Raw genomic sequence first — 12,500 nt, 5'->3', positions numbered from 1 at the left:
TGTGAATGTGAGTGTGAATGGTTGTCTGTGTCTATGTGTCAGCCCTGTGATGACCTGGCGACTTGTCCAGGGTGAACCCCGCCTTTCGCCCGTAGTCAGCTGGGATAGGATCCAGCTCGCCTGCGACCCTGTAGAACAGGATAAAGCGGCTACAGATAATGAGATGAGATGTTTGTTGGAGGAGGTTATGTTTTCGCCTCTGTTCGCAACATAACTCAAAATATAGAGAATGGGTTTTGATGAAATGTGGTGTACAGTTTTCGGATTATCCCAGGCTCAGGTGATTTGATTTTGATGTTGATTATACCGTATGTGGCTTGGCGGAGGTTTGCTCTCTCCTGAGTGTTCTTCTATGTCTTATTTGTATTTAGTGTTTTTAAGGCCAGGGCTCTGAAGGTAAATCTGTCCATTTAACTATTTCAGATTAGCAGAATATTTCCTGAGTGTTTTGAAAAATTTCTTTCATTACACTTTGACAAAAAAACCCCAAAACAACAACTACCACATTGCTGCAACACTGTAGGACCATTAACACTAGTGCTTCCATAATGTTTGTGTCTAAACACATGAATAACATTGTGAAGGAACGTTGCAGGAATATTATCTTGGTGCAGATTATTGAATGTTTGAATAATGTTCTCTGTTAACTGAGTGTACATTACCGACCCTAATACAGCTTCATGGAAGTTCAATTAAAAGTGTATAGAACTTTACATTCAGCAGGTCGCGACCCAAATCACTGGAGAATATTCGAAATTAAAAATTAAAGTCACAGTTCAGTACATACTGACCAGCCAAGAGTCGCTGCTTTGTTCTTCATGCTATTCATCATCAGAATGTAATTTCTGCCACAATGCAATTTCCAAAAGTGTCCCATTGACCATTTTTTTCAGCCCAGAACCCAATCAGCAACGTGTCTGGCTGCTCCGTGGCTGAGAAATGATAAGTGCTGGTATTAACACCTGTATTGGGGCTGAACAGTGGCTCTAATCGGATATATAAAGGATATGAGTCGGTTTGAGCTGAACTGCATCAGTCCTGTGTGACACTGATGAGGGATAAATGCCAGTTAGAAAGTCATTGGAGATTTTTAACGTGATCGGAGACGTGATGAAGCTCAGCAGCTGGTGTGTGACCCGCGTTCGTCACACTACACTGATAACACAAAACTGCATTTCAGGAGAAAAAACTCAAAACGTACTTTCATATGATATTACACACAGGTAGATACAGATATCACGGCTGAATGAAACACGAAACAACTTTTTACTGATTAAGAATTTGTGATTCGTTCATGACTGTGAATAAATCTGTTGTGGTCATGTTTTGACCTTCATGTGATGATATCGGTTTTGACCTTGAAGTGGAGAATAAACACACACACTTCTTTGTTCGATTGCACTTTAAACATTTTAATCAACTTTAATGAGCCACGTTGTCTGTTCATTTCAGACCAGAACGGCAAAATAAAATGTAAGAAAAATCTGTAGCAGTTTGTAGAAACTCGTCCCTTTCTTAATTAGTCTTCAGCTAAATAATGACATAAACATGTGATCAGGAACAACAGAGGAACTGTGGACAGCTGTTTTTAGATGTTATGCTCTGAAAATACGGTATGGCATATTTCTATTTCTAAATCTAAACCACGGCCCAGCGGTTTTAAAGCTCAGTTAACGTTCCATAAAATTCAGTGGGTTACAGTTGAAGCACAAACCAGTGAAGGGTTTAAACCTTTTTCTTAAGAATTTCAGGAGCTGGAACCATTAAAGGAACTCTCTTTTTTCTTCAGTGATTTATCCTGGTCAGGATGGAATTGATCCTTGGAATACTCAATACCAGGTGGGATACGTCCTAGATGGGACTCCAATTACAATCACATTCACCCCTTGGGGGTAATTTAGCATAACCAGTCCACCTCCTGGCATGTTCTGTGAGGTGTGAGGAAACTAGAGAACCCAGAGAACCCATGCAGACCCTGGGAGAACCTGTGAGAAGACAAAACTACCCACTGGACCTCTGTGTCTATTCGCCTTAAGACCCAAATATACTTCTACAGATACAGACCTGTGCTACTGGATCAGTGGACAATCTCCAGCCACTTTAATAGGAACGTGTTGTTGGTTCTAAGATCCCTGTTCTTGGCTGCAGGAGTGGAACCCAATGTGTTCTTCTGCTGTTGCATGCTGAGATGCTTTTAAAAAGACAGTTCTAAAGAGTGATTATATGAGTTACTATATCCTTCCTGGCAAAAAAGTTTGCACCAACCTGTCCATGTTCTGATCTCTGACCCTCTCTGATCAACACGGCGTTTGTTTCCACCCACAGAACTGTCGCTCACTCACTCAGTGTTTTTTGTTTTCTGCACCATTCTGTGTAAACTCTAGAGACTGTTGTGTGTGAAAACCCCAGGAGATCAGCAGCTTCTGAAATACTCAAACCAGTCCATCTGGATCAAACCAACACCCAGACCACAGTGAGAGAAAGTCACACTGCGAGATCACAGTGTTTCCCGTTCTGATGTTTGAACATTGTGAACATTAACTGAAGCTCCTGATTTGTATCTGTGGGATTTGGTGCATCGTGCTGCTGCTGGCGAGGGATCGGCTGATTACAGAACTGCAGAGAACAGCAGGTAGATGTAGGGGTGTTCCTTATAAACTGGCCGGTGACTGTATTACTACACACACAGTTTCACACACGTGCAGTAATGTGCACAAGTCTGAAACATTCATACATGTCAACCCCTTTGGGCGTCCACCTGTAGTATCAGAGGAAGAAATCCATAAAATCAACATAAAATCCTTACAGCCTTCGAATCGCAACAAACTTTTATTTTGATGTACATTTGTACAATACACATTTAGTGCTATCCTACTGTTCATAGGGTAGGCTGCTCCCACTCCAAAGGAAAATACTTTTTACAGACTCAGGGAAAACACTCAAACTCCACTGTCTGTGCCCTGTCAGTCAAAGTGTCGGCTGCTCCATTTCAATGGGATAATTTTCACAGAGACCATTTTTGTCCGCAGTCAGTCATGTTTCCATATGATCTTGATTATAATCACTGGCAGCCTTCTTTGCCAGCTGTAACTGCCTTTCTGTGGGGGTGATGTCACAACAGACGTCTGTGTTCAGTTTGCATTGCAGTAGTGCAGTAAGGGTGTCTGTGCCCAGGGTTTTTCTACAGTCAGTGTGGATTTTCCTGACCTGTGAGAATACCCTCTCACAGTCAGCATTGCTGTGAGGTAGACACAGCAATGCCTCCATAGTTTTTCTCAGGTTTGGAAATCTCTCCTGTCCCATGGGTGTAACCATCTTCAGGATGGAGCTCCACACCACATCAATCCTGATGGGCTTCTCATCTGCATCCAGGAGCTTTATATCTGTATCCTCCAGGAGCTGGTATTCCTCAAACTCCTCTTTGAGTTCCTCCTGGTTCACCAAGGGAGTGAACTTGTTGACAAGGTGTTCCCATTCTTTCACTCAGCAGACGCTATTCAAAATCTCTCAGGTGTAAACAATGTCGCTCTGCACAATGAGAAAATCGTTCGAACAATGACCGTTTGGCGCGTTTAAATGCAGATCGTGCGCATGACCTGAACGAGCGAAGTCTCACAGTCGCGATACTGCACGAGGCTTGAGGAATAAACATCCGGTTTCACATAGTCTGGGTTATCTGCCCCTGCATACACGCTGTTCTTTGTCTATAAATCGAGCTTTTGTATGTTTTTGCGACGATCAGCTGATGATGTTCAAGTAAGATACACAAAATAAATTTAGGTCAGAAAATACTGAAAATCCGTAAGACTTTGTTTATACGCCCGTACGCCCTTGAAATGAGCTAAAATCCGTATAATTTCCGGACAATCCGTATAGGTTGACATGTATGAACACTGGTCATGTGCACTGTGTCTGAGGAAGTGGACTTGGGCCTTTGGGATTCAGAGCTGACGTCAATAAAATCTCTGTCTCTGTACAGCAACAGAAAGACTGATAATCAAAAAAAGAAAATGTCTGAGACATTCCTCCTGTAAGACTCTGAACTTTTAGAGGAGCACGATGTTCACTGGTGGTCCATCAGGCAGAATCATGAGCTCTGTGTCACGAGAAACATGATGATATGATTCACAGCGAGTCTTTAATCTCGGGTGACATGTGGAACCGGCTGACCTTTAAAACCATCGATTCTCACTTGAGCTCGAGCAGGATCTGGTGTTACATGCTAACAAGAACGTAAAGATGAGAAATTGAGATCAAACTGGTGGCAATTAATTTGTAGTGGATGAAGAAAAAGAATCTGTCGTCCACAAATTAGATGACGAATACAAGGTCTGGGTTCTGTACCTACTGCTGCTGTCATTTCATCCTCGTTCGATGGTCTTTCACCGACATCTTTTGTTCAATATTCAGATATTTTGTTATAAAACTCTGAAAAGTTCATGTTTCCCTCATGTTACACACATGTGCAGCACATGTAAGGACTGAGGTTTACTTCAGGGTTTATGGGGAATCATCACTGATGGGTAAACCTCCAGGAATATAACGTATGCTTTCTGAACCTGAGGTTCTGATGGGTTTGGATGAGATCCAAAAGCCCAAACCAGAAGTTGGCAGAAGAGATGTTTCAGGATGTTAAGAACAGAAGTTGAGTGTTACTTTAACGATCCTGAAGTTGCTTATTTTTCTATGACAGCATGTTTTATTCCTCTTATACCACAGCGATTTACTAACGATTACATTTTTTTAAATTAAAGACTTACATCGTACTTTTTGTCTGTTTATTGCTACATTTAATATTATGGAATGTTCCATGAAATGAGTGAGTTCCTGTTGTCACTGACATTATAACAGCTCTGAACAGTCGTTCCCTCACCGGACTCGATTTATTCTCTCTCTTCAAGTTAAGAAAACAAAACAAACAAAATAAACCCGCAGTTGGTTCCATCGTGTTCCTGAGAAACTGTACAGAAGTGTAAACTCCTCTGTCCTGAAGACGTCAGAAAACTGAAACCTCCAGCTTCACCTCTGACTGTTACACAGCGCTCACACTGGAGACTCCTTACAGAGACCACACACACACACACACACACACACACCCCTGTGAATGAGCCGTTACTATAGAAACCATAACGTATTAGAACGAGTGCATTAATGATAAATAAACCTGCGCTACAGTCAGAGCTGCTGTTAGAGAGAATTAATCAACACCTTCTGACCAATCAGAGCCCAGAACTCAGCACAGTGTGGTGTAACACATTATTCTGAAATAAATTTATCTTGAAAGTGCCTCTACCTCAGTGACAGGCGGTCTGTTGTTCTTTTTGTGTGGTGATATCTGGCATAATCAGCTCCTTCTCCAGATCTACGTTAAGGTTCATGTTACAGCTCCAGTGGAGCGAGTGGACACAGAGAAGTCCTTACTGTTCTGATGTACTCAAAATGGCCGTCGTCCTGTTGGGTGTCCAGCGGCTGGTTGTTGAGCTGCCACAGGAAGGAGATGTCGAGTGATGGGTCATGTGTGGCTTTACAGCTGAGCACCACGCTTTCCCCCACCGTCACCTCAACTCGCTTCGGGCTCAGATCCACCCTCAGGGCCTCTGTAAGGACAACACTGTCTCGCTGTCATCTCAGGAAAGAGACGAGGACGTATCACAGAGCAGTGTTAATACGCTGACATCCTCTCCTAAACACCTCCCTGACAATGGAACCCTTGTTGGACAAAGTCCTTCAGCCGAACGGTGGATGTGTTTAACGTCAGCGGATCAGTGATTTCCCCAAACTGCCTGTTTACACGCTGAGAATTTAATCGTCCTGTAAAGCAGCTGCCGTCATGATTCGACACTAAATCTGCTGTAAGCTCTTTCTCTGAGGACAGTCAGACATTTCCATTATAAAGCCGATTGTAAACAAAGCGCTGAAAGTGAAATGGCAAACACAGGATTTGCCTTTTTCACATTTTGTACAACACTGAGCTCGATGTTCCTTTAACCCGAGAGTCTTTACAGCAATGCAGTTACAACTCATCCTTATAAACACACAGTGTCTGTGGATCCAACATTTAGCAAGAGCAGATATTATTATTATTATTATTACTGTAATATAATATGAGCCGAGTTTCATTCTGTAAAACTGTAACTTGGTGATTTTGAAGCAGGAATCTAATCTCCTTCCTCTCGGGTGTTAATGAGCCTCAGACAGACGGAGCTGGAACTCGGACTGCTGTCACGGTTCCCTGTTTCTGAGTCGGAGACTGATGTGAACTCGTGTTCTGCTTCTTGAACACAGCAGATGTGCACGACTTTACACACTCCGCACTCAATCAGCTGCAGTAAATGAGGCCGAGGAAGCAGAGGACTGAAGGCGAGTCACTCACCTTTCACCAGCAGCGAGCTCGTCATCTCGGCCGAGCCGAACTGATTCTCAGCGCGACACATGTAGCGGCCCTCGTCCGCGCGGCTCGCATTGATGATCTGCAGCGTGTTGTTGCGTAGAACCACAATTCTGTTAAAAATCAAAATGTATGTTTAAATGCAGAGAACATCACAGTGGACACTCTTCAAAAAAAGATCAGCGAACAGACGACTGACTCGGTCCTGATTTTGAACTCGGTCGTAGAATTTTATCCAAAACCTTTAAGGAGACAAAACGAGGAACGTTTGTTCTTTTGCTCTGTGCAACAACTGACTTCCTGTATAAACGGGGTCTTGAGAGAAAATCCCCTCTTTTGTTTGATTAATTTATTTTACACATCAACTTTGTAATTATCAACTGAATATATGAAGATTAATTTGGTGTGAAATTGTTTGAAATTATTGCTGAGTCTCACAAAATAAAGCCACATTTCACTGGCCGTGTTATTTTACTCCGTGTTGTTTTCCTGACACTAACGTAGGAGTTCAGCCTTCATAATAAACAGAGCTATCTATTCATCTTCCTCCACTCGTTCCTCACCAACATCGAGCCACTCTGATCCAGTTCAGCAGAAGAGGGCAAGAAAACTGATATAAAAATATTAGACAATATTTACTGCATATGGATTTAAAAGTGTGACAAAGAAGAGAAACTCAAACGTCTGAGACTGGAGTCACGAAACCTTCCGTAATTTCTGTAAAAGTGCTTTACAAATAAAATAAAATAAAAAAACTACAAATAAAATTGTTCTGAATTAAATAAACTTACCATTAAAGTTAACAAACACTCTACAGAGTTAACTGTGTTTATCTTTCTGCGCTTTAACTTACAGAACCGATTTAGAGATTAAATGTTCAATAACAGCTCGATCTGCTCGTTTCCGATGCTAATGAACAGATCGATGAGGATTAGCACAGATATATAAATCTACAGAGATTATATCATTCATTTATCTCAACAGATTTAAAGTTAACAGAGTTTAATCTTCTTTCGAAAAATAAGTTTATTGATTAAATTCCCTGCTGCGAGTGAAACAGATGCCTGGTGTTTACAGGCCGGTTTTCACAGAACACATTCAACACGACGTTAATGAACAGCTGTACAATAGTCCAATTCTCACACACACGCAACACGCACACACACACACACACACACACACACACACACACGCAACACACACACATGCAACATATATGTACTGTATATACAGTACAGTGAAAAAGTCTGTATGTAAAAAGAAGAAAAATGTATTTAATAACAATAAAATATTTAATGTGCCATTTAACAGCAGGTTCTCTGGAGTGTGAGACTGAATTTCTCAGACATTAAATCAGGGACTTGATATTTTTTTATTCAACAGCGTTAAACTTAAAACCTGATCCATGGAGAGAAGAGAAGAGAAGAGAAGAGAAGAGAAGAGAAGAGAAGAGAAGAGAAGAGAAGAGAAGAGATGTGAAAACTCCTCCAAGGTGACCTTCAGTGTTTTCTTTTCTTTCAGTGAATCCTGACGTGTGAGGAGGATTTTTTTCATAAAGTCAATGTTTTATTAAAATTCAATCTCTGCCTTATTTCGGCCAGATTACATCATTCTATATCATTTAGTTTCCATAATTCCAGGGTGATGAGTTATTCTTTCTCTCCCAGGATGAGGGGATGAGAACTGACGGGCAGAAACACATGAAGGCGTGAAGACGTTTATCCTACAGTGTTATAAAATGTAAACATCAGACGAGACAAACGCTGAGAGGAGACGACGTGAACTTACTCAGGAGGCTGGAGAGTAAAATGCAAATGTTCACTTAAATCCAGATGTTCACTTAAAAGTCTCCAAAGCACCAAAAAAAAAAAAAAATTAAGAGCCGTATTTTATTTACTCAGTGAAGAAAAAAAAAGCATGAATTTGTCCAAGGAAAGGAAAAAGCACAGCACAAAGAACACAACACAAAACCAGGATGCTGTTCATCTTGTCATATTTTAGACATTAATGTATTTAGGATTGAGACATTAAGAGCTTAATCTTTCACACTAATGGGATTAATCCTCTCAGTGCAGGACACAGCAGCGCAGAACATTAGCGGAAATCCGAGTTAATGATGGAGCTGTGACTCGCGACAGGTGAGAGTGTGAGATAACCCGAACTGCTGTTCCTCACCACCCACGTCTTCAGTTCATCTCTAACGTCCAAAAACTTCCTGAAATCACTGCTTTATTACCATCGTTTATTTTAAGAATTTCAGATAAAAATCATTCTGGACTCTGATTGGTCAGAAAGTGTTGATTAATTCTCTCTAACAGCAGCTCTGACTGTAGTTTTAAGGTTTAAGTGTTTTATTCCTCTTGCACCACAAAACTTACTCATATTTACAATTACATTTTTTCTTTAACAGAGAACAACACATTATTTTTTTATCCCTTTATAATTACATTTAATGTTTTGGGATGTCAATGAAATGAGTGAGTTCCTGTTCTCACTGACGTTATAGCAGCTATAAACACTCGTTCCCTCAGCAGTCTTTCTTTATTCTCTCACACAGTTAATGAGACAAAAAAACTAAACCCTCAGCTTGTTCCATCGTGTTCCTGAGAAACGATACAGGAGCGTAAACTCCTCTGTACCTGCTGAAGATATCAGCAAACCTTCAGCTTCACCTCTGACTGTTACACAGCGCTCACACTGGAGACTCCTTACAGAGACCACACACACACACACACACACACACACACACACACACACACACACACACACACACACACACACACACACCCCTGTGATTGAGCCGTTACTATAGAAACCATAATGTATTAGAATGAGTGCATTAATGATAAATAAACCTGCGCTACAGTCAGAGCTGCTGTTAGAGAGAATTAATCAACACCTTCTGACCAATCAGAGCCCAGAACCCAACAGTGCTGTTGTATGATGTAACAGATTTTCTGTTGTTGTGCAATAATAACATTTTAAAGTAATTTTGTCTGATAAAGTTAAGCAGCTACATAAATACCATTAATGTTAAAATCATCATTATAAACAGCAGAAATTATGTTTTTTAATATAAATTCTTGGTGCTAGAATTAATTAACTAAACAGGATTTAAGATACTTAATTTCCTGATTGATAAACAAATAAAATCTGCTCATGTAATGGTTATAAAATTAGGTACATAATTTCTACAACAGGATTTATTTAATTTAACACAAAGCTTTCTGTTACAGACACACAGCAGAATCAACAATGATGGACACACACACACACACACACACACACACACACACACACACACACACACAAAAAAAAAAAAAAATCATGACGTCTGCTCTGACCAGCTCAATAAACTGAAAAGTTATGATGAATTTATGGAGCAATTTATCAGAACACACAAACTCTGAGTCCATTCATCAGACTGTTACCTGAGAAACACAGACACACAGCCCTCACATCCATCATCACACTCCATCTGACCATCTGTACACACACACACACACACACACACACACAGAGCAGACTGGCATCATGTGAAGGGCGAACGGTGAGTCGATGCAGCTTTACACTAATGCATTATGCAGTGTGTGTGTGTGTGTGTGTGTGTGTGTGTGTGTGTGTGGCCATTTTGCTAGTTCATTTAAAAAAGCATGAGAGTCCCAGGGTCTATTTCTCAGAATAAATTGCTGCTTTACAGCTTCAGCGTCAGCAGAAAAACCCAGTAAATAATTTCAGCCGTCCACTCACACAAGCCGTGATAAATATTTGGAGGGTCAGGGACTGAAACTGTGCACCACTGGTGAGTTAAAACACAGGACTCACGCTGTTCCCTTTCCAACCATCACTTGGTGGAGAATAAATGGTTGGAGTTTATTCATGTGGTAGTGGGCGGAGTTTGTATGAGTTGGAGGTCACGTGACTTTTTGGAGGCGTGTTTTACTGACTTGGAGTTGTTTGATGCAGGAACGTGGCTCCCTCACACTGATGGAGAATTCTGTCTTTAGACCTCATCTCCATCAGGAAGAGTCAGTGATGATGTTTAATCCCTCACTCAGATGTGTCCCAGTCACGCCCCCAAGGCTCTCCGTCACCATTGGTAACGCTGATGCTTCACCTCGACGCAAACATGTATGCCACACACACACACACACACACACACACACACACACACACACACACACACACACTTAAAGATGGCTGTGGATGTTTGACCTTGGAGACAGTTTAAAGACTGCAGTCACTCAGAGCTGTTTATGTTCAAGTCTCCCTCACTGAACAGTGAATAACTGCAGAATTAAAGGGAAACTCTGGGATTTCTAACCCTATTTTTTCATCTCTTCTTGTCCCAATATTTACCAGAGACAAACATTTTTGAAATCAGTCCAGTATTGAGTTAGAACACTGTAACCAACCACCACAGAACCACACGGCGCAATCCCCCAGGGGAATTAACCACATCACAGTAAAGCGCTGTTTTCACCACTGACAGGTTCATAATGTTATTATAAATGTCTGACAACATGGAACACATCCCCACAGAGACACACCTGTGTGTGATAGAGAACAGACGCCTCGCCGGAGTTGGCCTGTTGCCAGAAGACAGCAGTGTAAACGTGAGTGAGGGGTGGAGTCACAGAGACGGGGTTCACACACTCTCGCTTACTGAGATCTAAAAGTTTAAACATAAAAACGGTGTGTGTTTACACATTTCTGAAGAAAATGAGTCGCTGCTGTTCTCTGGGTTTTCCCACACTGGCCTCGGGGACGGGGACACGCTGAAGCTCAGGTGAGCTGTGTGAGGGGGGATGTGAACACTCGCGTCCACACTGAGCCCGGCGGACCAGCACGAGTGCGGTGACCGTTTTTACTGCCAGGTAGATAAGAGGAGAAACACGAAACTAAAACACCTTTTCTGGAAGAAAACTGCTGTTCCGAGAGCAGAGGGAGCTGCTGCAGACGGAGTGGAGGTCGAGTTAGAGAACGTTATTTTGCTGGTGTTACAGCAGGACACACTGAAGCAGGGCAGGATGTCAGAAAGCCTTCACTCAGTAAACCGGCTGGACGGACAAACGATCTACTGAACCATGACTGATTAGATACTATTGAGTTTATTGAGATGCCCTTTAACCCCTTATGGGGCTAATCTTCCAGGCTCTGAAAACATACAGTACACACACACACACACACACACACATTACATATATACAGTATATATATGCTTGAACAGTCATATTATATAGAGAATTTTACACAGTTGTGTGATGATATGAAGTTTATCTTCGAGTGGTGAACATATTAATTAGTGAGTGAAGTGAATGAGTGAAAATATTTTTAACTTGAGAAGATAAACTTCATATCTTCACACCACCGTGTAATGTTCTTTATATTATATGGACACACACACACACACACACACACACACACACACACACACACACACACACACACACAAACCCTGCAAGTTAATCAAAAGAGTTTTGATTTTGAACCGATTCAACATTTTGACATAGACTATGCGCATCTAGTCAGCGGGAAAACACTGGACGTGACATCATCGGAGTGAAATATCGGGAACTAGAAAAGCACTCGGAGAGCGCAGACCTCTGCCAAGAATCCTTTAAAAAATCTGGGATCCAGAAGGTGATCCGGATCACCACCAAAATTTAATGGATTGTTACTTGTTCCCAGTCACACCTCTGGAAAAAATTCCAGAGCAATCCGTTCATTACTTTTTCTGTAATGTTGCTAACAGACAAACAAACAAACAAACAAACAAACAAACAAACAAACAAACACTACTGAAAACATAACCTCCTTGGCGGAGGTAATAATAATAACTAGAATGCATTTCCGGAGAAAATGCGAACGTGTGCTTGCTCAGGTGCACCGCCATGGCAACCCGGCAAGAGAGGTGACCGCACGCCCACACAACAAGTTTTGTGTCAACACGCGAAAGTTTGGCCAAGACACAAGGCGGATTCTCATACGGAGATGACAGGCTGGCAATGTTCAGGGACATCCCAGAGCATCACTAACATGAACATTTAGATGCAATTCTAAATCCGTAAAGAGATATCACCCAAAACACATTTTTGCTTATTGTGGCGCC

At 41.6% G+C, this 12,500-nt stretch overlaps 1 protein-coding gene across 3 annotated transcripts in view; it reads right to left on the bottom strand.

Moving 5' to 3' along the window:
- cntn5 (contactin 5) overlaps window positions 1-12,500 on the bottom strand; it is a 266,463-nt gene that overhangs the window by 31,476 nt on the left and 222,487 nt on the right. For all 3 annotated transcript variants that reach the window (XM_060923112.1, XM_060923113.1, XM_060923114.1), the window contains 2 exons: window positions 6,374-6,501; window positions 5,422-5,597 (listed from right to left, as the gene is read on the bottom strand). In XM_060923112.1, coding sequence (XP_060779095.1) covers window positions 5,422-5,597; window positions 6,374-6,501 — 304 coding nt within the window. The remainder of the gene's footprint in view (window positions 1-5,421; window positions 5,598-6,373; window positions 6,502-12,500) is intronic.

The sequence above is a fragment of the Neoarius graeffei genome, chromosome 6, assembly GCF_027579695.1.
Source record: "Neoarius graeffei isolate fNeoGra1 chromosome 6, fNeoGra1.pri, whole genome shotgun sequence".
Lineage (NCBI taxonomy): Eukaryota > Metazoa > Chordata > Actinopteri > Siluriformes > Ariidae > Neoarius > Neoarius graeffei.
This window is presented reverse-complemented; position numbering and strand designations above follow the sequence as displayed.